Source organism: Mycteria americana, chromosome 7 (assembly GCF_035582795.1).
Source record: "Mycteria americana isolate JAX WOST 10 ecotype Jacksonville Zoo and Gardens chromosome 7, USCA_MyAme_1.0, whole genome shotgun sequence".
NCBI lineage: Eukaryota > Metazoa > Chordata > Aves > Ciconiiformes > Ciconiidae > Mycteria > Mycteria americana.
The window spans coordinates 26344607-26372437 of NC_134371.1; the positions used below are offsets into that span (position 1 = coordinate 26344607).

Sequence of the window (27831 nt, forward strand, 5' to 3'; positions counted from 1 at the left end):
GGATGCATTTAAAATACTGAGGAACTGCGTGTCTTGGGGAAAGAAGACATTAAGCGTCACTGGGTCAGTGTTCCGCACCCCACCTTCCCCCATGGAGGGATCCGAACACGGACTGACTCGTTCCCACCAAACGCCGCGGGGTCCCACAGAAAACACGGCGGGTCCCGCAAGGCCCCGGCTTCGGCGGCGGGGGGAGCCCGCGCCGTGCGGCCGCAAGGGCCGGGGCCGCGACCAGGGCCGGGACCGGGGCCGGGGCCGGGGCGGCGCAGCGCGGCGGGCTGACGTCAGGACAGGGCTGGCGCTGCCCGCTGGCGGAGCGGGGCCGGCAGCGGGAGCGGGGCCGGCAGCGGCAGGTAGGTGCGGCGGCGGCCCGCCACCGGCTGGGCACGGCGGCGGGGGGCGGCGAGGGGCACGGCTCTCTGCGGCCGCCCGCCCCGACCCGGCCCCGCCCGGCGGCCGCGCGAAGGTCAGCGGGGCCGCGGAGCAGGCCCGGGGCCGGCGCGGTCGGCGGGCCCGGAGCCGCCGGGGCCGGGAGGGGCTTCCCCGGGGAGCGCTGGCAGGGTCCCTTCTGTCGGCCCGGCTGCCGGGTACGCGGAGGGTGAGACGGAGCTTTCAGGGCAGGGCGCGGCGGCCTCTGCGGGTCGAGCCGGCCGCGCCGCCGCGCCCTGCCCGCTGCCCGGCGGCGGGTGACGGGGAGGGAGCGTGCGAGCGCCCCGGGGGGCGCGGGGAGCGGAGCTGCCGCGTTGCCTCGGCCAGGCGGAGCTTTGGACGAGCTGCCTGCCGTCACGGCGGGGCAGGAGAGGAGGGAGCGAGCCCGGGCCCGGGGCCAGCTTGCCCCCAGGAGGCCTGCCGGGGGGAGCTGTCCCGGTGGGAGAGGGAAGGGGTGGGATGGTGCCGCTCCAAACCGCCTGTTCCTCAACACTGACTCGCTCGCGAATGAACAGGTTTTGAACTGAGAGCCACATCTCTCAGACATTGGCTAAAATAAGCATAACTTCATGGAAAAAAGGCCTGCATGTAGCTAGTTGCAGAGTCAGAACATTCAAAAAATAGAAACCTTGCTTTGTTTTAAGGGGGAGGGGGGGCAAACAGGGTTACATTCGAACAGTGCTCTGAGCTTGGTATAGTTCTCTACCTGAAGTCTTGGGAGTAAAGTAACAGCGAGGTGTCAGTGGGCACAGCGGATCGCCTGGGACTCAGCTCTGTGGTTATGTCTGTGTGGCTAAGTCCCTTCCATCTACGTGGACTGCAGAATCGGGTCCATTGCTAGTTTGACTGCATTAATCAAAATTGCTGTAGTAGCAACAAGCTGCAGGTAGAAACACTTGATTTGTTTTGAAGTTTGCTTTTCCTACCAGCCAACTGGGTTTGGGAACAAGTAGTGAACTGCCACAGATTGTTGGAGATTCCACATTATATTCTGTGCAAAAAAGGAAAACTGCTATTCTAGGGAGCAGGAAGGAATAGCCCCACCCTTTTGCTGCATTTACTCTTAACTTGTGTTCAGTTTAGGGTGCTACTACTTTTAGATTTCGGTCACCAAGGAACTTCTGTTGAGGTTGGTGATAAATTGATCTTTGATATCTTTGTTTAAGTCCCTTTTTCCATGTTGGTTTGGACTGAGCTAGTTTAACAAGCAAATAATACTCAGTTGCAACTGATCTTGCCAGGCTATCTTCTAGCTCTGCAAATACTCTCTTAAACATAACGTGGGTTGATTGTGAATACTGTATTGGACTTCAAGTGAGTGCTTGTGCTTAAAAAGGGGCAGAGAAGAATATCTAATTGTTTTTGCACATCCTACTCCAGTGCTGACAGATTGTTCTGTGTGATTCTTTGCTCTCTATCCAGAGCTGAAGTTTTGGGCACTTAAATTTTGTTGGGAAAATGTAGTTGTTGCATCTGAGATTACATACAAGGTGCTGTACAGGTGCTGAAGCCTCTTTTGCTGTTGTAGCCCTAGATAGCTGTGAGACATTCTGTAATGTGAGACTTTGATTGTGAGGCATTCTGTAATGACAGGCAAAGCTTAATTTGTCAAGAGAAATGTTTTCTTCTTCATTTCTTCCCCTTTATGTGTGTAAGTTAAATCTAATTATGCTGTTGTGTAACAGAGTAGGCTTAAAGGCAGCAAAAAACATTCAGTGGCCTAATCTAGCACTTGTAACAGAACTGAAGTTCATGGAAGTTCTTTATTGGCTCTTAGACTATTAAAACGCCTCCGGAAATACAGTGATTTCACCTTAGTGGGCAAACTGGAAGACATGGAAGCACCACTGGAGAGACCCATTCCTTTGAAAACGAAGAGCAAGAAGACGATTTCCTTGTAAAGGAGAATCTAGGGGGAGAGGAGCATATACCGGGGTGGCAGGAGAATGAGGCTCAGGTCCTTTGTACCGCCTTGTTACTTTGGAAGAATAAATTGGCCTCTGTTTCTGAAGCCCTCCCTCTGTAGACAGGTGACAACAGCATGCTTAGACCCTGTCAGAGCAGGACCTGGTGACAAGGATTAAAGCAGGATAGGAGTTTGAGACTCCCTTTCAATGGGCTGTCAGCTAAATGTTTGTTTTCCCAGCGAGCTGGTACAAAAGCCAAGAGTAAGAGGTTTATCTTGGAGTTTAAACTTTACCTGCAGGGGGTTCTCACCATCACACCCGAGCCTGTGCTGGATGTGGCATTCCTTCAATATGAAATCCTGCTGGCTATAGTCTTTACTTGTGTGTTACAGAATTTGCCCAGTACTGTGAAGAGGACACAGCTACAAGTAATATCTAATAGATGGCATATATACATCTGTCAGAAAATAAGGGGATGCTTACTAACTTTATATTTTACTAGAAGATAATAAAACTCTCTTCTCTTCCTCCCTCCCCCCCCAGCTTTAAACACATTCCTTGTCTGGGAGGAGTTCCTCTATCAACTCTACTGTGCCACCTTGCCCCCCCCCCCCTTCTTCTTATGCTGCTACAAGCAGAATGTTATCTGGTGGGTTTAAGTATCTGTCTCTCATATTGGCTTACAAGCCCCACAAATAATTTCTAAAAAAGGCAGCCTTCTCAAGGGAGGCTTAAAATGCTTCTGTTCTTGCTTTTCTAGTTCAGTTGCATCCAGATAGTTATGTTTTTATTAATCCATTTTAGAACAACAGTCAGAACACCATTATGCTATAAAATAAAACCTCATCCTCCAACATATCCTATGCTTGATCTCTTTTCTTTAGCATGCTCATAAACCAGAGTGCAGTGGCCGAGTGCTTAATGTCATGTGTGATAACTTGAATTTAATGCAGGGTCCTTCCCATGCCATTTCAAGCTTCATTTAAAAGTTGAGGAGAAACAAGAATCTCACTTTATGGGCTTAACTTATTTCAGTTCATCTTGGAGGGAGCTAGTGACGATTTGGAAGTAATACAAGTCATAAAACCAGCTTCCTCCTTCCTGTTTAAGATTAAACTGTTTCACCTTTTGTTTTGGCTGGACTTCGAGCCAGTGAATGAAAAAGACAGAAGAGGAAGTACAGAAAAAGGGTCATAGGGAAGAAGTGAGGGTGCTTAGTAATTTGAGGCTGCAGAATACAGGAAGCATACGTATGTCAAGAGAACAACTTTGCAAGGAACTGGTGGTGAGTCAGGAAGCAGTCACTCCAGTCTGTTTCTTCCCCATGTTGCAATAGTGGTAGCTCTAAGCTTGTGCATTTTCCAGTTAAACTTAAAGGTGGTCTCTCATAGTCACGTTGGATTGCTACAATTGCACATTTGTTCCATTTGTTAAGTCCTAGAATACCAGTTGTGCCTTACTGAATATCTTCAGCTGAGATCTACCTCATCTTTCTGCCATACTAGCTGGCTACACACAGCTATAATATATGATATTATACCTTGAGAAGCCTCTTTCTAATGTATTATTGTGAAATACTGAAGACTGCTTTTCTCCCCCTCACCCTCCTCTTCTGTCCACTAGATTAAGCAACAATGGCATTTGTGAAGAGTGGATGGCTGCTCCGGCAAAGTAAGTCATGGGCCTTTTACCTCCTTTTCTCCCCACTGTGTCTACCTTCTTCAAGAAACACCAGAGCAACTTAGCAATTCCTAGGTCTTTCTTAAAACAAATCTCTAGCTCTGTGGGTTGTTTTTTGTTGGTGGTTATTTTTACCTTTAGGACACTTCACAAAATGACCTGTCATGACAGTATTTCCATGTGACCTTTTGCGTATACCAGTGCAAAACAGGATATACCATATCTGAGGTGTCTGACTGGCATTCAGCTTCAGATGCTGCTGTATAATTAGTACTGTACAAGTGGAGACTTGGAAACTTTACCTGACACCTTACCTTAATGTCTTCAATTAGTCATACCCTCTGCTTGTTCTTGCAGCAATTTAGAACTAAAGTGCCAGGTTATGTACTTAAAATAAACTCAGTTGTGACTCTGAATACTAGATAAAATATGGAACCCAGTTATGTAATGTTCTGAAGTGGGGATGCTGTAGTACAGGATTTTGCTTGGCATCTCAGAATGTCTGGGGCAACTATGAAGGATTTCTTGGTTTATTTTTTATTAACTCTAGGACACAAATACTTCCCCATATGTGCCCTCAAAAGTGACTGTCTGATTTTTAAGGTACTATTTTACGGCGTTGGAAGAAGAACTGGTTTGACCTGTGGTCTGATGGCCGCTTAATATTCTATGACGATCAAAATCGCCATGATATAGAAGATAAAATCCACATGCGAATCCATTGCATCAACCTCAGAGTGGGGAATGAATGTCGAGGTAATAATGAAATCTTCACGATTTGTGTATTCAGAGATTCTTTACAACTTCAGTGCCTGCCTAGCATACCATTTACAACACTACTGCAGAAGTAAACATGTCCAAGAAGTGTGCAACTTTATTGTTGTTAAAAAAACCCCACCACCCTCCATCTCCCTCCCCCCCCAGAAAAAACCCCAACCCAACCAACTACTAAATTCCCTTATAGATACCCAGGGCATGGTATCACCATGTGATAGATTAGTTAGGGTTTGATACCTACTTTTAAAACTCAGTGAGGACAGTGTACCATATAAGCAGGTGGCAGGCATGCACGTGAGAATGGGATGTTCGCAGTAGACTTGTGTGTCTGGTTATAGAGTGTTACGGGTGTAATTATAGTACTGGCTGGAGTGAGATGCAGGACTAGAAATGGGAAACCTCAGCAGATTTTTTTCAAGTGTTACTAAGTTCACTTCTAGCATTTGTTAGTACTCTACTTGATGCTGACGCAAGTGAAGGACACAACTGTTGGAGAGTACTTACTGCTAAGTATGGATTGGTTCTGCTGTAAGACACTTCCATTTCTTAGGAATGATGTTCAGAGCTACTTGCGTTCAGGCCACTCTAAAGAGCAAGAACAGGTTATTTCCTTCTGTAATTTGTTCTGATGCCATGGAAAGCAGCTACAACTGGCCCTAGTTTATTTTGTCCAGACTTTTGCATAAACTGTCTCCCTTCTTGTAAATGCAATCACGAAATTCTTGTTACAGATATTTCATAACTTGTCTCTTTTTTCTGACTCAGATTTCCAGCCTCCAGAGGGGAAGCAGAGAGACTGTTTACTACAGATTGTTTGCCGTGATGGGAAGACAGTCAACCTCTGTGCAGAGAGTGCAGATGACTGCCTGTAAGTCTGCCAGAGAATATTGTTTTTGCTGCCTGTTCCTCTTTTATCTTTCTTTTTCTCTCTGACCCTAATTATTTTCCTTCCTTCGGACTTTCAGAGACACATTTTAAGAAAGTTTTCAAGCAAGTAAAAGCAGGCTTTCAGTGACAAAAAATATAGCTCTCCTATAAGAAGTTGTCTAGCTCATGCAAACTAACTGCAAGTTAAGTCACTAAAAACACCGAAGGGTGAGGAGGAGTAAAAGGATCTTATTAATATGGTTAATGCAAGACTTGTTGAACAGATTTTTTTTTCACTTTTCCCATTCTTCAAGTAGTACATGACCCTGCATAGCTCAAGAACATCCCAATCACAGTAGTGAAAGGAATAATACTCCATTATTGTGAACTCTCAACTAAGCTTGGCTATGTATAGTTAGATAATTTCTATCATCAATGTTTTCCAGGTATGCGTGGTGCATCGAGCATGCTCCCAGCCACATGGCATGGGAGTATCTGTGTGAAGTATATGTACCTCTGTTCAAACTGTAATAGCGTCAAGACCCACACTCTAGTCAGCACAGACGCAACTGTTCAGGCAGGAGATACAACTTCCCTGGTGCTTCTCTTCCTATTTCCTTATCCTGAGCATGGCTGCATATTATCTGGCTGTTGTGCTTGCAGTGAGGACCTTCAAAACCGTGTCTGTTCTTTCTCATGTTCCTCCTCATTCCTTCTCAGCTCTGCAAAGAAAGTAATTATTTCTCAGTCTTGGTGTAACACCTTTGTGCATTCATTTTAGCGTATCATTGGGCTTTGATGTCTGCAGTATCTTAAACTCTGCTCCTGCAGTACCTCTAGTTGCTAACCTTGTTTTTTTCATAGGCCTAAAAAGAAAAAGTGGCGTTAATTTTTATCAGTGTTCCACTAAACAATGGGGATTTTTTTGCAGGGCATGGAAAATTGCTCTCCAGGATGCCAGAACAAACACAGTAAGTGTACAACTTTACCTTTATACTGATAGAGAAGCACCACATCAGTGTTATGTGTGCTCCAGCAGTTTACTTCTGAAATCATGTTCCATCCTTCTCTGCTAGAGAAAAACAGGGTTATGAGCATGATGGTAAGGCTTGTGGGTGGGGAGAAGAATGATCCTCTGGATCACAAGCACATGTCATTCTTGCAGCCAAGTCCACGCAAATACATGCTGGGTGGAAGTGAGTGATTTCAGGGAATGATTTCTTTGGGTGGAAGTGAATGTTTGGGAAGCTGGTCTGTAAGGGAGGTGGGCACCGAGGCAGTGGGCAAAAAGTAAATCTGCAGCCAGTAAAAATGCACCTTCCACTCCTAGTGTTTGTTGCCTACCAGGTGCAGTGCTAAAGAAAGCTCACTGCAAAGAAGCTGTTTGTTAATGTAGATCCATTACATTGTGGGATGCTTCTTGGCAGAGACTAGGGGAGGAGCAAGAGGTGCTTGGAGGGGAGTGCAGGCATGCCAAGAAGGAGTATATTACCTCTGCATTGGCATGCTAGCTGTGGAGAGTGAAGAGGTCAGGAATCATAAAAGCCTATCTGTGAGTGTTGGAGTTCTCTACAGAACTGTATCTTTGGGGAACCACATCCATGCACTTGCGGGTATTGTTAATTTGTTTTTCTTCCAGACTGCCTTCCAGAGTACTCTTCAGCACTAGCTTTCCTTAGATGGCTAGGCTGAACCAACCTGAGATGTTTCTGTTTCATGGGGAAATGCCGAGTTTTGTAGAAGCTTATCTCAGTTTTTGATGGGTGACATTAACATTGCCACTGTACTGAGGCATCTGTCATATGATATAACTTGGATCTGTAGATACCCAAAGCAAACACTTGTCATAGCAAAACTACCCTGGACACGATTGCCTCTAACTGCAGCTATGCTATGCTATGCTATGCTGCTTCATGGTGTTAAATGAGAAGTGAAGGAATTGTCCTCACACAGAGGATACAACACTCACGGTCTGCCTGCCCTAGTAGTTTTAGGGGCTTTATCTTGCTTATGTATGAGATGGTGACTCCTGGTTTCAGGAGTTAGGAGCTGCTGCTTTTCATGTCTCTCACACTCAGCTGCCAGCCCTGCTAGATGGCATTCAAAACTTGCCACCACCTTTGTCAGCCAAGGCAGACGCCTGCTACTGAAAGTAGGGCAGGTAGCTCTCTGCACAAGTAACATCATAAATTAGCACTTTCCAAAGCTATTAAAGGTCTCCAACCAGGACTTGAACTAACCGGGTAGCTGGGTTTGAGTCCATCTGTAGGTGTCTGACAGCTTTCAAAAATACCAAGCATCCAGCAGTGCCTAATAACTTTACTGGAACAGTAGGGTGATCACCCTAGCTTTGAGAACTATGTCATTTACAGACGTTAGCAGGCTTGTGTCATATGCCTGTACAGAGTTCCCTGTAGCACAAACAGAATACATTTATTGCTAAGATGTGAGCATTTGCTGGACTTTTTCTCAGGTGGTGGAAATACCTGCCTCTTCATACAGTGCTTTCAACAGCGTGTTTCAACCAATCCTTAGAATCTCCACCATGAGTTTGACCTGGGATATGGCCATAGCATGCCCTCAAAAGTCTTTCTACAGTCCAGGTACAAGAGACAACAGGAAGATTCTCTATTGAGCTATTAAAGCATTCACTTGTAAATTAAAGAAGAGGAGCTGTTTTTTTTCTTGGGATAGGGCACTAACTAACTAAGACCATCACTGTAGATTTCTGATATTAGGGGCAAGAATACAAGGCTACTGTAACAAATCTTAATTATCTTTGAGAGCTCCTTGTAGATGGATTCAAGTAAGTTATCACCTTTGCCTCATGGCTGCCTTCAAAAAGGACCAGAATTGTAGGTGGCATTTGCAAAGTAACACCCTAAAAACAACCAAGCCCTTCAAATCCCTACATTTAAACCTCTCATTACATTTTTTTTTTTTTAAGTCTCCTCACAGCCAGAAAGTGAGGGGTGGCTAAGAGCTGTGACAGTGTTCTGCTAAAATGTTCAGGTGCCACTTTTGGCTACTGCATTTGTTTCCTTTATCTGCTCTTGCAGAACTTGGTGATACCACTCTAGGGTGCCAGGAAGTTGCTAGCTTAGTTGTGAAGACTTTTTAATCTGAAAACGGAGGATGAACAAGAGAGTAATTTCTAGAACTGAGGCTACAAAATGGGGGAAGGAGTCAGTGTGTTTGCATGCACACGTATGCACGTGTGTGTGCACACACACAGAGGTAAGAAATGTTATGGCTTCTTCCTGTGGTTGATGAGGCATTTGTGTTCTCCCAGGTCTGCTCTCCAGGTATTTTCTTTTTGCAGTGCTTTATAAGGTACTCACTGCTTTCTTAACATGCAGCGCGTCTAAAGGTTACTGTTTCTTTGGGGTCATTAAGTTTTAATCCTTGCACTACTCTAACTGATTGTCTGTAGGAAAAGGTGATAACTGCTACCTTTCCAATGGTATTTAGGGCTACGTGGGATCTGATGTGATGTATGATGAGACAGCCATTTCCTCAGCTCCTCCTCCCTATACAGCTTATGCCACACCATCACCTGAGGTAAGAGTTGCAGTCGGGAAGCATTAAAATAAGTAAGGCAGCAGAAGTGGCCATCCTTCAAGCACCCAAACCATACTCCCAAAGTGCTGTGTTTCACAGATCCAGCTTTAAGGTTTGTACGAAAGGAGAGTGAGAGTAAGGGACTAACAATCTACTGTCACTTCTATTTGAGATGGATTTCCTTTGAAAGGGATGAGGCAGATTTGGTTGGGAGGTATACAAAGGGATGGCTGCTCAGTGAACTTGGAAAATAAAGCTTCTTAAAGACAGGGCAGAAGTTATGTGGCTAATCTTGAAAAATATTGGCCATGCAGCTTTTAACATGAGGAGGTGTGACCACTTTCACATTGTGTAAGCACTGGAAGGATACGAAATCAGGAGTTTTAAAAATAGGATTTAATGACTGGAGCTGTCACTTTTAACACATAAGGATTTTGTTGTATACAAGATGTCATAGCAACACCATAACTCTAGCTTCTGGATGCACAGTTCTTTTGCAGTGGAGAAGGAGCAGAACTGGGGCTGAGCCAGTATACATTGGGGATTTCTGGATGTTCTGACTCACGCGCAGTGATACACAAAGCGATAGTTTGGGGTAGTGTTACTTGTTGCACTATAGCTGCTTTGCTCCAGCTCCTCACTGTTAGAAATAGTTGTTAAGAACTAGTTGTGGTACTGGGAGCTGTATCAGGGCTAGCAGCGGGCCTCATATTTTGGAGAACAAAATTGCTTCCAAAATATATGGCTACAGAGTATTTGTCCCGAATCTGACATTACTTCCAGTGTACTAGAGGAAAGTTGGTTGGAGTTTCTTGGAATCAGCTGCTGCCTACCTGGCACTTCTCAGCTCTCCATAGAGCTGTTGTTGGTATGAGGGCAGAGAGGAGAAGCTGGTAAGGCTGCTGTGGCTCTGCCTGATGATCCAGGCCCTGCCTCTACCATTCACGACCCAGGAAGGGTGGAGAGTGAATGCTGCTTAGGAGCACTTATTTTTTCAAGCAGCTGTTCTAAATCCTTTCCAGGGAGTAGACAGTACAGATTGGATATTTTAGTGAAACTTTTAACTGCATTAGAAATGAGGGACAATTGAACAAAGTGCGTAATTGGATACATGGCAAAGAATACTTTTGTAATGGACATTTTTAATTTCACCAGGTTTATGGCTACGGCTATGATCAGTACAATGGTGCATATCCCCCTACTGCTCCTCAAGTCTTCTATGCCTCCAACGGACAAGCTTATGCTGTTCCCTGTCAGTATCCGTACCAAGGTAATCAGTATCAACCATATCCTTCACCTTCCTGTAGAAGCTATTTGAGTCAGTCTTTCTGGCTTTAATTCTGTTAATCACCATCCTTTACCACCCACCACTCCTGCACACAGAATGATAGAAAGAAGCCTGACTTGTAACTGGAACCAAGTCCCCTCACCCTTTCACAACAAAGCAAGTGCAGTGTATTAAGTGATTTAACCTTCCCAATGTGATCCCAAAATCTTTAAATTACTTCATAAACTCTTTTTGCAGCACACAGCTCTCCAACTACAGTAGGCAGCATGTTTTCTAAGGAAAGATAGAAGAGCCAGAACAAGATTGATTCAGTACTCCATATTGGGCATTGATGGAGCTTTTGATTCATCTGTTGCTCTTATAACTAGCTTAATTATTTCAAAACTAATGTTCAGCTATGAGCTCAGAATTAAATACAAGTTTCAAAGGTAAATCCACTCCCAAAGCATGGTGTTAACTGGTTCCTTCCCCGCATGCTGGAATTGCTGTAAAGCAGTACATTCAGCCTTGTGAAGTCTTCTGTTGCTCTGTTCAGGTTTCAATCCCAATAAAAGAAGAGACTAAAATTTTTGGGTGTGCTTTTAAGCTTAGTCACCTTAATTTAGGATTAGCTTTGCATAGAGAGCCCCAGTCCCACAGAATTGGGGCTTTAGAGTAGTATGGGTAATATAAATCAGAAGATTTAACTTACTAATTGTTTATGATCTGGTTCTCAAACAAGAATCTCTTCAGAATTTTTTCCGTTCTGAGGGAGATTTTTTTTTTTCCATTTGTTACCATTTTGTTTCCATTTGTTGTCAGGTTATTTCATTTGTCTTTTCCATTTTTTGTAACAAGGGAGGTGCATCAGCCTAAAGCTTTTAAAGCTTTCCTCATCTAAGTTAGTGAAGCCCTAAGATACAGACCATACATATACAAACACAGAGGAAGGTGGGTTCTGTTGGTTCTCAGCAGCTGAAAAGCAGCAGCTTATTGAAAGTTCCAAGAACCATTTTTAAAAACTACCAGCAGGCCTTGGAAATCAAGCTTCATAAACCTGTATGATAAAAATGCAGCATTAAACAGTAACTCTCCTAAACAGTTTGCAAGTCCAGTGTGTTAAGATACTAGTTATAGGTTGGGCATGGTAACCAAGCCTCGATGTTTTCCTTCACTAGGGTTACTGCAACTAAATCTTAGGGGTCAAGTTCACCCCTAGCAACTAACTTAACCCCTGTACATTCGACTTCATTACTCATTCTCTGAATTGACATAATCCTTCTCATGAGGTTCCCAGTCATGCATCGTTGAGAGTCAGTGAGAGCCTTTTCCCATTGCATTAGTTGGATTACTTCACTATCTGTTACAAAAAACATTGCAATATCTTCAAGAATACTTAATCTTCCTGAAATGTCTGGAAGGGAAAGCAATACCATTTTGTTTGCTTTGCAGGTAGGAGCAAAGTCACAAAACATGACAGGTGGAGCTTGTACAAGTCTGTTGCAGAGCAAGGGTCAATTGCTGTTTTTTTGCATCTTAGGTTAATTCCTTACTACTGGGCCAATCTTCATCTGAAAAGAAATGTAGCAGCTGTCACCACACAACAGATCAGTCCAGGATGTGAAGGCTGAATTGAAGTAGTAGGCAGTAATTGTAGAGTATAAAACTGATACACAGTTTCTGACAAAGCCCTGGCTTAAGAGCTGCCAAAGATTTTTTTGGGGGGGAACTACACTATTTGCTTTAACTTCAAGGTTGAATCAATTTTTAGACCCATTTCTTGCATTAAATCCACTAAGTGTTTGATAGAATGATACAAGTAATTCATAGGTTCTTTGCTAATATAAATCCAGAACAGTGTTCAGTTTTACATTTGTGAGGAGCTTTTCTCCCAGATATTAAACTCTTATGAGGCTAGAAGTGTTGCTAGGCCTCTTTATTTATTTAATAAATGTAGAGGCTGAACCCAAAGCAGAGATGTATTCTACCTTTGTAGCTGGCATCATCTTAGTGTTCAATGGAAGGAAGAGGGTGAAAGAATGGGCATGCTTTGAAAGTGCAGTGCATGGTATTAAGATATACAGTTCTTTTGCCCTCCTCCTAACAATCTCTTATTACCTAGGACCTTATGGCCAACCCCCTGCAAACCATGTCATCATTCGAGAGCGTTACCGTGACAGCGATGGAGATCTTGCACTGGGCATGCTTGCTGGAGCAGCAACTGGAATGGCTCTGGGATCATTATTCTGGGTCTTCTAGATACCCATTCCTTATCTTTGTAGTTCCAAAAACCTTTATTGTGTGCAATAATATATTGGCAATGTTGTTTACTGTTAAACTTTAAGAAATGCAGTAGTTATTTTTCAGTAGTGACATCTTAATAACTGATTCTTAACTGTCCTAAGGAGAGTTTAAAGGCACCATTTAGTTAAGTGGTTGGAGATGGCATGTGCTGCTCTTGCATTCTGTTCTGATGTTTGGAGTTATAAGGATTTGTACTGATAAGGATCAATATGAGCACCAATGTAACATGGTAGCAGTCACTAGCTTTGTGAACAGACTGTTATTGTAAACAGAAAAAATGGATTTTGGGGGCGTCAAAAATCTGGTCCAAATAGGAGGTTTACAGGAGCCTTGCATTAGCATATAGGTACTACTGGCTTCTGAACATTCCCTGGACAAACATATAGCTCAGCAGAAACTCCTTGGCATTAGGTAGTCTGCCATGCTTGAGGATTGTTTTGTTTTCAAACTTGCTTGCAGATGGTAGTGTATTTTCTTAGATGGAGTCCTATACCTGTCTCTCACACCATCCAGGTGAAGTTGTCTGAGAACGTATAAGCAAATTGCTAAGAAGTGGCAGCACTCCTCAATTCTTTTATTCTCCCAGAAATGTGAATGACCAGTGGCAAGGAAGACCAATGTTTGTTGTTCCACCTCCCTCTTTATCCTGAATCACTCTTCTCTGGTCAGATGGAAGTAATGGATCTTTAGCTTTGCAAGTGGTCGTCTTTGTCTGTAGAACAGTTGCCTGAGACACTGTACCAACTGTATTGCTGAGGAAGAGGCCATTGCCTAGTGTCTCACTGCATTACTGCTACTGCTCTGCAGAGTCTGCAGGAGAAGAACTACCTTGAACAACCTTTGCCCTGTTGGGCCCACCTCTGCAGGCAGTCATAGTCAAGAGGGCAGAGACAAACAGCACAAGTAGACCTAGCACACAGGCACTTTGATATCAGCTGCCTTGCCATGGCTAGGATAGAATGTCTGCCTCTTAGCCTCTGAGGTTTCCTGAACCAGGTTCATTATTTGCAACTGGTTTTGAGCACAGCTGAGCCTGGGTTTGTTCTATGCACACTTCCCTCTCACATTCAGCAGGTCTCTTCTTCCCTCCATGACTTGTCAAGGAAAACACTCCAAGGAACCTGGCTGGCTTTGCTTGTATGTCTGGTTCCTTATACAACATGCTCCTGCAGGCTGCTGTACTATGGACTGTAACCTGGAGTGCAACTGTTACGTGTGTTATGTGGCCTATTACCTTTTCCTGTTATAATCCGTGCTGAGCTGTGCTTGGCAGGGGAAGGAAAGCTCTGAAGAAATGCACATGCTTTCTTATTCAGGTAAAAGAGGCAGGGTGCCTAAGTTGAGCTCTTTATAGTAAGAGGACTTATTTTTCTACTTCTACTTTCAGCTTCCTGTATTCATACTGTTTTAATATGTTAAGTCTTTCTTATGCTTTCATTCAGAAGTAGGTTAATTTCCTTAAGGTTCATGGAGTTTCAGGTATGTCAGGAAAGATGAAAATAGATGAGAACTTGCACCCATATAAATTTAGATCAAGCCCTAACCTTTTTTATTTCATCCTAAACCTGTCTTGGCTCTATCCTACATATTTAAGCAATAGAGATCTTGGACAAGAGTTTGGGTAGCAGCCAGAAGAAGCACTAAGCTTTCATGACTTAGGACCAACTCAACAAACTGAAATCATCGGAAGGAAACAGACGGAGGTAATCTTGGCTGCATTACTAAGAGTGGGCCTAATCCAGGCAATGTAAACTTCTTTCAAGAAACTTTGGCTCAGAGCCGTACACCAATGTGCATGCATGTCCTTTCACAGATTAATACAAGCTGCATATGTTCTGCCAGTGGTATGTACTGAAAGGACTTGTTGGAGGTTCAAAAGAGGACTAAAGCATAAGTTTCCTATTGCTAGTCCAAACCAAAAGAAATTGGAGTACACTACTGAAGTTCTCTTAGAGGCCTGGTACCCTTGAGGTCAGAAGGAAATGGTGACTGTCTAGAACTTAAGTGAACAAACATTTCTACCCTTTTTAAGCCTTGAGATAACCTTGAGGCTGATTACAGGTCTACACTGCTGTTTAGTTTACGCTTTGCAATATAACTAGTTCTGCAGAACGCCTCCATCTCCTCTTCTCCCTGTGTGATATTTAGCTTATAAGGGGTGGGGGAGAATAAAACAATTGAACATCATTGTGATTTCTTTTGAATTTCATAACAATTGTGAAAGAATAGCACAAAGTGAATCAGCTATTTTAAGTTCAGAGTTTTATTGTGTGGGTGGTTTTGGTTTTTTTTATGCAAGAGCTGTTGATCACAGCAGGGAAACACGTCTCCTGCACTTTCAGGAGATAACTGTATCTAGGTCCCCAGTTTCTTCAACTGAAGTATTAGGTTCAATTCAAAGCAAGAAATGATCTTTTTAAAAGTTCAAATTGAAGTAAGTCTCCATTAAAAAAAATAACCTTACCCCTTCTCAAGGGGGAAAAAAATTTACAAATTGAAGCTGAAGATTCTAGTTCTATCTTGGTAACAATAGCTGCTTTTATACAAAAATCATAAGCTACTTTTCTATCCTGGTAGCACAGGCATTTAGAAGCTAGAAAGCAAATGTACAAAACCATGCTAGAGCATAAAATCAAGAGAGTAGTTATCTTATTGCAGGTGCTTGTAGCCTTTCTGATCTCACTGCAGAAGTAGAAGTGGAAGTGTCTTGGTGCATAAAGCAGCAGCATGGGGATAGCCACTAGAATTCACTGGTTGTTAAAGCTCATAGACTTGCTTCCTGAAGACATGGCCACACCTCCTGTTGCTCAGAACAGAGTGGAGGTTTGCTCATATCTATAGTAATGTCCGGCTGGATACATAGGCATGACTCAATAGCCTTTCTTTGCCCAGTCCAGTACTTCGTATATCTACAGTTTGTGTAGATGCTGGTGTGAGCTGAAGGAGCAGGGCCAGAGTGGATTTTGGGGCTTGGAGGGACTGCCATGCCAGCTTCTGCAGATAGGTGATACCATAGTGATGGGAAGAGGCAGTGGGTGTGGCAAGATCATTTTCAAAACAGATTGAAATGATAGTCCTCAACAGGTGTTCATTTCTGAATGGTGCTATTCATGATGCTGTGATTCCAGTTACACCTGCATAGCACCCAAGCACATGCTTTCCTACATGGGGCCCAATACTTGACCTCCCTAAAGCTATGGGAGGTCCACAGCCGCTATAGTGCCACTGTTTTTTGCAGTGTACACTATCAGTTAAGGATGACTAAATCTGTTGTATAGCAGTTACAGTCCATTCAGAATTAAATGGCGGTGCTTACAGACATCAGGAGTCTGTATGTTCATCTGCAACTAGTTACTTTTGAATTCTCAGTTACAGACAGCTGGACAGAGTGAGGCTTCTAGAGAGTGGGGTAGAAATGCTCAGCCTTCTGGTAAGTCCGACCACATTAAAGAGGTGAATCAGGGCCCCCTCCCAAATTCTTAGTTACATGTGAAAACATAGCTGTTGGCTTCTTTTGCCTAAACATGGGGGGCTAGGGAGCCAGCCTCTTCTAGTGAGTGGGTAAAGGCTTATGAACTACAGGGAAGGGGTGGAAAGTGTTTATGTACAGAGTAACTGCAGTGACTTTTGGCAAAGACGCATCTTTTCTAGTGCTGAAGCACATTCTGAGCTGCGTCTAGATGGAGCTACCCTAAATGTCACACAACACTGGCTTCATTTTGTTTGTTCTTCAGTGGAGATTCAGTAGGTGATGGAACCATCTAAGAAAGCTGAGTAAAGGAGAAAGTTCACACCCCTGTTCCTCAAATGTGTTTGTGGCTTTTCGTCCTCATGATATGACTAAGATAGATAGATACGTGTTAGTTAAGTCATGGAGGGTAGCATGCAGCAAATGTTTCCCCGCCCAGATCCTTCATGTTCTTGTGCACTATCTTAACTGCTGTTTTACTGTAGGTCCTCATTCTCATTATTAATTTATAGCAAAATACCCTTAGCAATAAAATTCATATTTAAGTGTCATTGTTTTGTCTTGACGTGTTTACTAGCCTTTGTTCAACATTTCTCATTTAGTTAGTCTGTAGATGGGTATATGTTTTTCAAACATGTGGTCAGCTTACAGGAGGTTTCCTTTGCAAGGAAACAGTGCCATGATGAATTCTGTGCACGTCCAGTCTTTCCTAAGCAATTACAAAGCTGACTTTACTTCGTAGAAAAATGAACTAAGACAACTGTGGCTGTTGGGAGTTAGAGCTCAGGCTGACATACCTCAGTCATCTCAATTACCATTTAATAAAGATGATGTAACATCTGTGAAATCAGCAAAGTAACTCTGCACTAACACCACTATACCAAGATTAGAATTAAGGCCTATTTGTTTTTTAATGGAGTTGAAGGCTTTGACTAAGAAATGCTTAATCTTGGATGTATGCAATGCTGATCCAGATTTACAATTTGACATTGTGTTATCAAATCAACAGATTTGTACTGTTTAGTATTACAGTAAGCAGCTCGGAGCACAGATGTTGCTCTGGGCAAAATGCTACTGGTTGCTGTATTGGTATTTTCTGTTTATGACTTGTTTCAGTGGAGTTGGGTACGATCAGTCAGTTTGCTTAGACAAAGACACTAAATGACCACAACTAGCTCCACCACCTAAAGGCAGACTATCTTGTACGTTTGCTGGGAATTAAACTATTTGTCAGAAGGACCACGGTACATTTTGTAAACCATTATCCTTGCTTTATGCTCATTTTGTTTTTACTGTTGAGGGTGGTGGGTTTTTTAGCCACTAATCTGGGGGAGGAATGAAAACAAAACTGCTATTTCAACCAATCGGTTAATGTAGGAGTACATGTTGCTCTTCTCCCCAGCATGCTATGCTGGCTATGTTTATTTTATCAGTCATCATTTCCATATGATGGACTTACTAGGCTAAGCAGACCATTATGTACACTTAACCCTGCCCACCAGAGAGCCCACTTTTACTGAAATTTCTGCACCAGAACAAGTTAGGGAACTAAATTTGCTGTGCAAAGCTTAGCAGCTCCATACCTTCCTGAATTGCCATGCTCCTGAACTGGCAACAGCTTAGAGAATGGGCTTTGCTTCTTATTACTGCTTTCCCTTCTCCTACTGCATTCCCTGTCGTGTTTGTGGTCACTAAATGCAACCACAGTAATTAACTTGGGTTGTATTCCTAAAAGTACCTTTATTTGTCCCTCTCTCCTGTTGCAGTTCCACTATAATGCATTGAAGTGAGTGTGGAGCATTTGCTGTTCCCTCCATTTCAGTGGAACTGAAAGTTTCTCCCAGTATGTTGTGAGCACTTATTAACTACAAATAAGAGCTTGTAACAACGGACTGACACTAATGCACTGGTTTGGGAGTCTTCTCATTACCACAGATTATCTCATTAGGTTTCAGAGTTTTCAAGGCATCCAAGGCTCCAAAACTCACAGTGCAAATAAAAACTCCAAATGTCTCTGCATTAATAATTTAAAGCTTAAGATCCATTTGATGATGATTTTTAAGGCGCAGGTTGTGAAAGTTTCAGACTGACAATACTGGGCTTAATCTGACTGAATATGGTAGATGCCATACTGATACTGCCTAATTCTCCAGATACTTTAGGTACCAAAGTTAACCGTGCATTTTGCAACATAGTAAGTCTTTAGATACGACAGATAAAGTCAAGAAGAGAGTGACCCAAAATGATCACTGACAAGCACCCAAAGCTTTCAGCTGCCAGGTGCATGCAAGGGGCTAAGATGAACTTACCCTGCTTGGGGTGCTCCCTGAGCAGCGGGCTGCACAGCGCCCCAGAGCCCTGCCTCTTGCTGTAAATCGACCAGCACTCCCGGCGGGGAAGGCAGAGGCCACCTCCAGGTTTTCGATGGACAGCAGGATCTTCTGTAACTAAACCGTGGCTCCAGCTACTTCAGACGGTCCCGCCCTGCCCCTGCGGAGCGGCCACCGCCCGCGCTCCTGCCCCGTGGGCCCGGCTCTCGTCACGCCCTTCTTGGGCCCCCAACGGCACCAGCCCCGGCCAGGCACTCGCCGTTTGTAACCAACGCTCGCCCTGGCGCTCGCCCGGCCGGGCGGAGCGCCGCCGCCGCCCGCTAGATGGCGGCCCGACACCGGCGGTGGCGGAGCGGCGGCGAGGCGAGGCGAGCCCGGCTGCGGCCTGGCCCGGCCTCGGGGCCCCGCTGCTGCTGGCGCGGCCCGCGCACGGCCCCGCGTCCTCCCCGCTTCCCCTCCACGGTCACCTGGGCAGCTGCACCCACCTGCCCACCTCCGTTCCTGCGGGAGCAGCAACGCACGCTGACAAACGCGGATTATTAAAACAACCCCAAGGCACGGATTTCTTTTTTCGGGTATAAAACTTTGATGGCTGACCTAAGGAACCCCACCCCGCTAGCAGCCACCACTGGCGGCACGACGAGACTGGCCTGCGCAGCGATGCAGCCACCCCCACACCCCCCCGCAGCCGGCACTAGCACAACCCAGACGGCCCACGGGGAAAGGCCCCTGGGCAGCCAATTTCAAATTTCACCAGGCAACAAGGGCTTTCTTGGCAATCCTGCCAGTACGCAGCTGCCCCCACCGACACACCTCCCCTCCATCCCGCCGGAGCCTGCCCCTCGCTCCCCCCTCAGCAGCACAGCTGCACAATCCTGCAGGGAAGCAGAGGCATTTATCTTCCCCGTTTATAAATGGGTATATCAGTGTTGTTTCAGCCCTCACAGGAGCTCTGAAGCACTCCTGCCCTGCAAATAATAGTCTGGGATAACGATAATGATCATATTCATGGGTAGGGAAAAAAACTGCAGGTTTGCAGTTTGCAGGCAGGGTTGCAATCTCTGCAAGGCAATACTTTCCAAGTCTGCTGCTGATCAACAGCAGTTTTTCATGGGAATGCTCAGAGACATGATTGTAATGAAAGGCTATTTCCATGCCAGATTTCACGCTCGAATCCCTAGCTGCTTCAGCTGAAGAGCTGTTTATGATAAAGTCACAGGATTTCTCTTTTGCTGGAAGTGAAGGGGGTATTTTTGTTCTCCTCCTTGTTCTGCCAAGCTAGCAGATGAACTGGCTTTGCACTAACCAAAGTCTAACCCTTGGGCAGCTACCATGCTTAGAAAACTTCAGCCCCCCAAACAGGAGTGTTCCTACTATGCTGGAAAGAGACTGGCTTCACAGAATGTAAGGCTTCGGTCTTACACAGCCTTACAGGGGTTGCTGGCAGAGTGCATGAGATGAATGAAAGCCGTCGATACGCTTAGCGGGTCTCTGGGATCTGGGTTTTCCCAGCCTGCGCTTTAATGTGGGAGGATGGACTGAGAGCCCTGGCTTGGGACTAGGATGTTCTGGGTCAGTTTTCCCAGTCCTGTTACAGGCAGTTTTTGTGGTGTTGGAAAAAGCCACTTTACATTGTCACATCTCACATCTCTCATTCCCAAAAGACAGAACGTGACACGAAAGAAATGGACAAGTTCATGAAAAGCTGAAGCTGTTCCACTCCGTGCGTGCACTGAGGATACAAGGATATCAGTCTTGGTTGACATTTTCAGAGACCTTTGATATGATCATAAACAACAATTAACAGTGTTTAAATAAGAAACAGCCTAGAATACAGAGGGTAAGGACTGGTAATTAATGAACAGCATCGTGTTTCTTTACACACAGGATACAGGACATGATGGGTGGAAGATTTTTTAATCCTCCTTTATCCAAACAGGCTCAGCTCAACCACCTTGCACGCACACAGCAAACCCAGCCCTCCCCAGAAGCCCGAGCCCTAGGAAGACCCATTGTATGCAACCTCTGCCTGATGCAGGCAAACAGGGCAAACAAAGACTACCTGTTATTCCAAAGTGGGGGAAGGAGAGGGAAAGAAACACAATTCTCTTTGGACAGAGATTTTTAAAAGGAAATGTTACATTTCAATTTCCCCGTTTCAAGTTCATTCTAGTTATATAGACAGGAGACATCAATTTAGAAACTGTCTATCTTCAATTCATAGCAACATAAGCATCATCAACATATAACTTTTGTTACCATTTTCAAACAACTGCCTAGTTCCGCAAATGGAGACACAACTGTGTCATGCATATCAGGCTATGCATGATAACAGACGGACTCTGAATACATGAATTTAATGTCTGGATCGTGACTCTTTACAGACTGTACTTTAAATTTGTTTGCTTTTGCCATGACTGGCTGACGAAGAACGGGAAAACAGACACATTTATTCTTTAACTACTCTGGAAAATACTAAGTCAACCATTTCACTACCTGAAATGTCTCCTGATGTGGAGGTTCAATATAATGCCATGTGCCATCCCTCTGTGCAGGCATGAATTAAGGCAGATAATCAGAGGTGTGAAGAAAGCACATCCAGGTAAAATCCCTCCCATCAGCATAGGACTGTTTGCCTAGTTCTAGAACGAATGCTAGTACTGATTTCTCAATCAGCTCAAACCACTTTTAATTTCTGTGTTCCTCAGTTTGCAAATATGACTTAGCCATCTCCTAGTCCCAGGAAAGTTCCTATTCCCAGGAAAGTGATGTGCATATGGACTTTCCAGACAGATTCTGAACAATGGCCCTTTTTACGTCTTCCTGATTAAATCTAGGTAATGTTTTCAATCTTGGATTTGGATGGTTGAGAAATAATTAGGAAAATAACCTTGGCTTCCTATACTCCTCCATAATTTTCTCTGAAAGATGTTCAATTGCCCCTGCTACATTTTTTTTTCTTAAAACTTTCTTTAAAGATTATTCTCAAAGTTCACACCACAGCATCCTGCTGAGTTAAGAAAGCAAAATTGTACACTTACAGGCCAGAAGAATCCCCTTCAGTCAATCAATAGCTATATTTCTGACTGTTTTAAAACCACTTGTTTCAGATGCCACTATTCCAAACAGCTTCTTTCCTGATCAATATCTCTGGCAGCTGTTCAGATAACCTATCAGTGGAACTAATTGCTGTTAAAGCTATACACCTATGATCAGTCAGGCTAGGATGTGTTTTCCTTATGTAATTGCAATAGAAAACCTCACATAAATTCAACCCATGCAAAGCACAACTACTTTCTGGGATGGGCATATGTCAATTTAGCAGAACAAACACTTTTTGGTGCTTTTCTTTGTCCTCACCACAAAAAAAAATAATCCAGAAATATTTTCATTATTCCAGCTTTGTCAGTGTGCTGGCCCAAGCAGTCAGTGTGCTTAACTTTAGGCGTGGAAATAACTGTGTTGACTTGAATGGCATGCACACTGTGCATCTTCAAGTGCTTGTGTTGTTGGATAGGCCAACAGTTTTGTAAAAACACAAAGTTCCCACAAACGTATTAGTAATTTTGGGGGGGAAGTGGGGGAACCCTCCAGACTTGCTGGATTTGTCTATACATGGTGCAAGAAAACAGGCCAAAATCTACACCAGTGTAAATGAGCAGAACACTAACAAATCCACATGCCAGCTTGCACCCTGGTTTTACAGCTAATGAAGGCTCTCAAAGATCCATTTTAAGTAAAGGAAATGCCTATGCTGTAAACAAAGTCTGCTTCTTCCTTCAACAGAAGTATTACCAAATGCTTCAGAAGTGACCCCAATTTAGTATTTTGCAGAGGCATCAATATACTCCTTCGTGCATGGAATCACCTACAGATGTTGCAGCACACTGCACTATATTTTAGTGGTGCATGGGGGAAATGAGAAGCTCAGGGCTGCGTTTGATTGTTTCTGTTAAAGACAGTAAGGCACTGTGGGCAGGGAGGTGAGATTATGGTTTTGATCAAATCACAGTAAACCTGAGTTAATGAGATGTGGTGAGGCAATTCCTGGGAAGGGAAGTGTCCTGTCCCTGCACTGAGCTGGCATTGAGGTCCTCAATACCACTGGTATAAACAGTTGCAAGTGCATTTCAGTTGGGACCTCACTGCCGATGAAAACAAACTTTGTTTACTAAAACTGACCGAGTTAGTATTCAGACCAGAGCTAATCCCTGTTCTTTTCTGTGGAAAGTTTTCAAAGGACAGCTCTCATGAGGACCTTGCCAGCATTTCCAAGCAGGAGCTTTCACTCTTCTGCTGACCATTTACAATGAATTACAGCAATTTCTTTCCTCTTCCCCCACCCCAAAACTGGAAACATCAGTGTCCAGTACAAAGTAGACAAAGATGAGATTTTATGAGTATTTTTTGCAGGAAAACTCCTGTTCTTCTAACCAGCTCTTCTGAAAGCGTTATTCAGACATGCAGGTGTTTCCGAGATGATCCTCGCTCCCCCAGTTTCAGAGATGATCCTTGCTCCCCCAGCTAAGCTTACTTTCCCATTATCCAGCAAGCTTTCTGCCTCGCAGCTTAAGGGAATAACCAAGTGGCAAATCCACAGTTCACTCCCCCGCTGTCATGCCTGGTGCCTCCACTGCATCTTCAGCTCTGCTCATCTCTGTGCAGTGGGAGGCCAGGTGGCAGGCAGGGGTTCTCGCAGGACACAATAAAATGAAAACGTAAGTAACATTTCAGTTTGATCAACTCCTGAGACAAGGCTGAATGAAAACCTTCATTTCCATCCTACATCTCATCTTCTTTTCTATGATATTCCTCTAATTAAGCAGTTGTCCTCAGTGCATCAGGTGCAAGCCATTTGAACACAGCTTCAGACTGAGTTTATGATCATCTCATTTATATCCAAAAGTCACCTAGTGAGTGACCCGCCAAGGCTAACTGTATACGATGTGGTGGGCACATACGCGAAACACAGCAAATGGCACTGCAACCAGCTAGGCACTACAGCCAGGGCTACAGAAGAGGGAGCAATTTTAATTCTCTAGCAGGGTCAGTATTAGTCAGATCACTATTTAAATAAAGTAGCTCATTTTCTGCCCTGAATAAAGCAGAGAGAGGAGCAGCCCCAAAGCTTGGTGGAGCTCATATCCAAGTCAGTTATTACACAGGTGAGCATGTTCAGTGAAACCAGATACTCCCCACAAGCTCTGCAACTGCAGCTGAAGTGCTGGCTCGAACACCTGACACATGCACCTCAAGGCAGTTGTGAATTTTCAAACTATTTAATACATTTTGTAACTTTTCCACATCCCACTATCTGCAGAGTTTCTCTTTAGAGTGGAATTTTCTACCTATCTCATATGAAAATTCAGATAGTTGGGCTAATACTGCAGCAATTTCTGTATCTGAAATAAAAACCATAATCCATATAGAAAAATATTTTTTTTTTAAAGTACTATGGGTTTCTTTCTCAAGGACTGTCTTAGTATTTGTTCCTTTCATGATACCAAACAAGTTGTCTGCATCCACAGCTTGGTCCTACTTCTGTGATCATCCGAGTCTTATACTAACATATCATGAATAGTGCCAAGTACTTTACTTGATACAGAAGCAACTGCATTGGTATGCTACCATGGTTTGCAAAACTGCAATTACATCAACCATTAACACTGAGAAGGGAAATGGAGAACAACGCTTTACATTAAGTGATACCAATTACAGAGTAAGTACCTGATGCTAAGAAAAGTGACTGTTATATTTATGTGGTTATATAACTAACAGATTGAGCAAGCTCTTGCCTTTTGCTTATCTGTGGGCTCTTATTTCAGGAAATGAGAGTCTACCTCCATGGGTGATCTCATAAGCCAGGAAATGCAGATTTTGAAGTTAGATTGCTGATAGGCCTCTTGGAATAAGAGCAAAACATTGAGTTATGTTGTTATGTTAAAGATAGTGCTCTAACTACTGTGCCTGCACTGAACCACTGCCTTTTCAGGGAATCACAGAAGGGCTGAGGTTGGAAGGGACCTCTGGAGATCATGTAGTCCAATGCCCTGCTCAAAGCAGGGTCACCTAGAGCAGGTTCCTCAGGACTGTGGCCAGTCAGGTTTTGAATCTCTCTGAGGATGGAGACTCCACAACCTCTCTGGGCAACCTGTTCCAGGATTTGACCACCCTTACAGTAAAAGAGTTCTCTTACATTTAAATAGAATTTTCTGAATTTCAGTTTGTGTCCATTGCCTCTTGCCCTTTCACTGGGAACAGCTGAGAAGCATCTGGCTCAATCTTCTTTACTCATCCCATCAAGGTTTAAACACATTGATAAGACCTTTCCTGAGCCTTCTTTTTCACAAGCTGAACAATCTGAGCTCTTTCAGCCACTTCTTATACAAGAAGTGCTCCAAGCCCTTAATCATCTTTGTGTCCCTTTGCTGAACTTGCTCCTGTAAGTCCGCACCTTTCTTGTAATGGGAAGCCCAGCACTGTACCCAGCACTCCAGATGTGGCCTCACCAGTGCTGAGCACAGGGGAAGGATCATTTCCCGCAGCCTGCTGGCAGCGCTTCTCCTAATGCAGCCCACGATGCTGTTGGCCTTCTTTGCCACTAGGGTACACTGATGGCTCCTACTTAACTTGGTGTCCAGGGTACACTGATGGCTCCTGCTCAACTTGGTGTCCACCAAGACACCCAGGTCCTTTTCTGCAGAGCTGCTTTCCAGCCAGTCAGCCTGCAGAGTGTACTGGTAGGTGGAGTTATTCCTCCTCAGGGGCAGGACTTAGCATTTCCCTTTGCTTAGCACCATGAAGTCGCTGTTGTCCCATTGCTCCAGCCCATCAAGGTCCCTGTGAATGGCAGCACAACCCTCTGGTGTATCAACCACTCCTCCCAGTTTAGCATAATTTGCAAACTTGCTGAGCGTGCACTCTGTCCTATCAGCCACATCATTAACAGAAAAGTTAAACAGTACTGACACCCCAGTACCAACCCCTGGGATACTCCACTAGTGATTGGCCTCCAGCTGGAGTCTGGAGTCAGTGTGCTGATCACACCCTCTGAGCTTGGCAGTTCAGCCAGTTTTCAGTCCACATCACTACCCATTTTTTAAGACCATACTTCATCACTTTGTCTATGAAGACGTTATGGAAGACAGTGTCAAGAGCTCTACTAAGGTCAAGATAAACAACATCCACTGCTCTCCCCCTGTCCACCAAGCTAGTCATCTCATCGTAGCAGGCTATCGAGTTGGTCAGGCATGATTTCCCTTTTCTAAATCCATGCTGACTTCTCTCAGACATGTTCCCGTTAATTAGAACATTTGGAAATGGCTTCCATTATTATTCAGTCTATCAGCTTCCCAGGGATTGAGGTGAGGCTGACTGACCTGTATTGCCCTAGATCCTCTTTCTTGCCTTTCTTGAAGATAGGAGTGACATTTGATTTCTTCCAGCCCTCATGAACCTCCTCCAATTGCAGTGACCTTTCAAAGATTGAGAGTGGCCTCACAATGACGTGGGCCAGCTTCCTCAGCACTCATAGGTGCATCCTATCAGGTCCCAGGGACTTGCATGTGGCCAATTCATTTAAATGTATTCTAGCTTCATCCTCCTCTACCAAGGATACATCTTCCTTGCTCCAGAAGCTCTCTTCAGCACATTAGGGACTACTCTGGTTGTTAAGAATTAAATTCTCCATAAGAGACAGAATTTAGGTACAGATGCTACCCATTAAATGATTGTATTCATCCAGCACACACTGGGACTGGTTAACCATTCACCTGCTTACATTCTGCTTTTTAAAAAAGTTTCCATGAGGACAGTTATATAAGCTCTTCTTAGTTTGTCTCCCCTTCTGGAAAACGATATATTATCCCTTTTTTTTTTTAGCTTTACAGTGCAATTTAAAATGAAAGACACTAAGCTTCTCAGCTAGTGGTACTAGTGATGCTAAGCATCACAGCAAATTGGTGTAAGGTTCAGATGTTACAGCTAGCAGAGCAGGACTGTGCTCAAAAAGAGAAGTGGTCTGTTGTGGATACACACTTCACAGTTGTGTTAAGTGCTCATTTGCTCACCACACACACTAAGTCTCTTCGTTCTGATTACAGGTTTGGTCTCTGAACAGACTACTCAAACACAAGAGACAGGCAGTGCCCCAGAAGCAGGCTGCAAGGCACAGGAAGCCTCTCCGCCACCTCTTACCTACCTCCTCCCTCCAAGGCCTGTCCCAAGAACCCTCCCTATGCATCCCTTCCTTAAATCCTCTGCCAAGCTAGGTCTAAACATCCCTTTCCATAAGACCCAAGCACCTATGCTCTGCCACCACGCTGGAGAAGCTAGCTGAACTGCTGCTTGTGTTAGGTCAGTGCCAGTGGCATTTATAAGTGGTGATGGCATTTACCAGTGCAACAGAATTACAGCCCCAGCACAGACTGAGCTGTTTGTAACCCTGGGCCTGTTTTACTTTCTGCAGTAAATGAAAACAAATGGCTTCCAGAGACAAGTAATGCATTCTGGCAATATTTTAGGCCAGTGGTAATTCAGCACAGCTATAAAGGCCTCCAGACGATACAGAGTTCTCAGGTTTTAAGTACTGGTGGTCCGCTATCAAACCTCCAGAGCTTTAACCCACCCTTCTTTCCAAATGATACTGCAGGGGCTGGATTACTCCCTCACAGCAGGGTTTGAAACAGTACAGAAGCAACTGATGTTGTAAAGGCTGATCAGGCATAGCTAGAGGGTAGGGACCTTAAAATAGCACTCTGCTTGACCTGGATCTGCTCAGTGACACTTTCCCAAGCCCTACTCCATTCTAAGACCGTGACAAGCAATGTGAGAGCAACAGCACCCACTCCCTCCCCTCAGCCCTGCTACAAGACAGATCTTGTTTATTCTGCAGTCCTTCATGACCACTGGGTATGGGACTTTGATATGGAGGTTTTGAATCCTTTTCTCTGAAGATTATTTGAAGCAGAAAGATGGTTCAAAGAAAGAGAGAAACAGAAGCTTACATGCTCTGTTGGTTGCATGCCCAGAATTAGAATATTCCCGTGCACAGGCCAGCAAATGTTTGTGTTATTGTCAGCAAGCTTTCTGTAAATTGCTGTGCAACTAGTTGAAGTTGCAAGGGATGTGAAGCACAAGGAACAGCTTGGCATTCAGGTTTGCAGTCACAATTATGCTAGGTTTTTTGTAAGATGGAGAAGGCTTTCAAAACAGAGCAGTAGTCCTGCTCTGCAAGCCCCT

The 27831-nt window shown here is 44.2% G+C and overlaps 1 protein-coding gene across 3 annotated transcripts; it reads left to right on the forward strand.

Moving 5' to 3' along the window:
• Window positions 1–233: 233 nt before the first annotated feature.
• Window positions 234–16810, forward strand: PLEKHB2 (pleckstrin homology domain containing B2). Of its 3 annotated transcripts, none has more exons than XM_075507468.1 (8): window positions 234–353; window positions 3960–4007; window positions 4620–4772; window positions 5559–5661; window positions 6592–6631; window positions 9132–9221; window positions 10377–10491; window positions 12611–16810. In XM_075507468.1, the coding sequence occupies exons 2-8, from the start codon at window positions 3971–3973 to the stop codon at window positions 12745–12747; spliced, it is 675 nt and encodes a 224-aa protein (XP_075363583.1). In that variant the 5' UTR covers window positions 234–353; window positions 3960–3970; the 3' UTR covers window positions 12748–16810. The 3 variants fall into 3 exon arrangements, with proteins under 3 accessions (XP_075363583.1, XP_075363584.1, XP_075363585.1); XM_075507469.1 differs by lacking the exon at window positions 234–353 and adding an exon at window positions 376–587; XM_075507470.1 differs by lacking the exon at window positions 234–353 and adding an exon at window positions 3505–3621.
• The last annotated feature ends 11021 nt before the right edge of the window (window positions 16811–27831 follow it).

Bases quoted from the DNA above. Each gene is read 5' to 3' on its own strand.
- PLEKHB2 (XM_075507468.1), top strand. From the start codon at position 3,971: ATGGCATTTGTGAAGAGTGGATGGCTGCTCCGGCAAA. The intron at 5,662-6,591 runs GTAAGTCTGCCA...ATTTTTTTGCAG, and splicing joins GAGAGTGCAGATGACTGCCT to GGCATGGAAAATTGCTCTCC. The intron at 10,492-12,610 runs GTAATCAGTATC...CTTATTACCTAG, and splicing joins CTGTCAGTATCCGTACCAAG to GACCTTATGGCCAACCCCCT.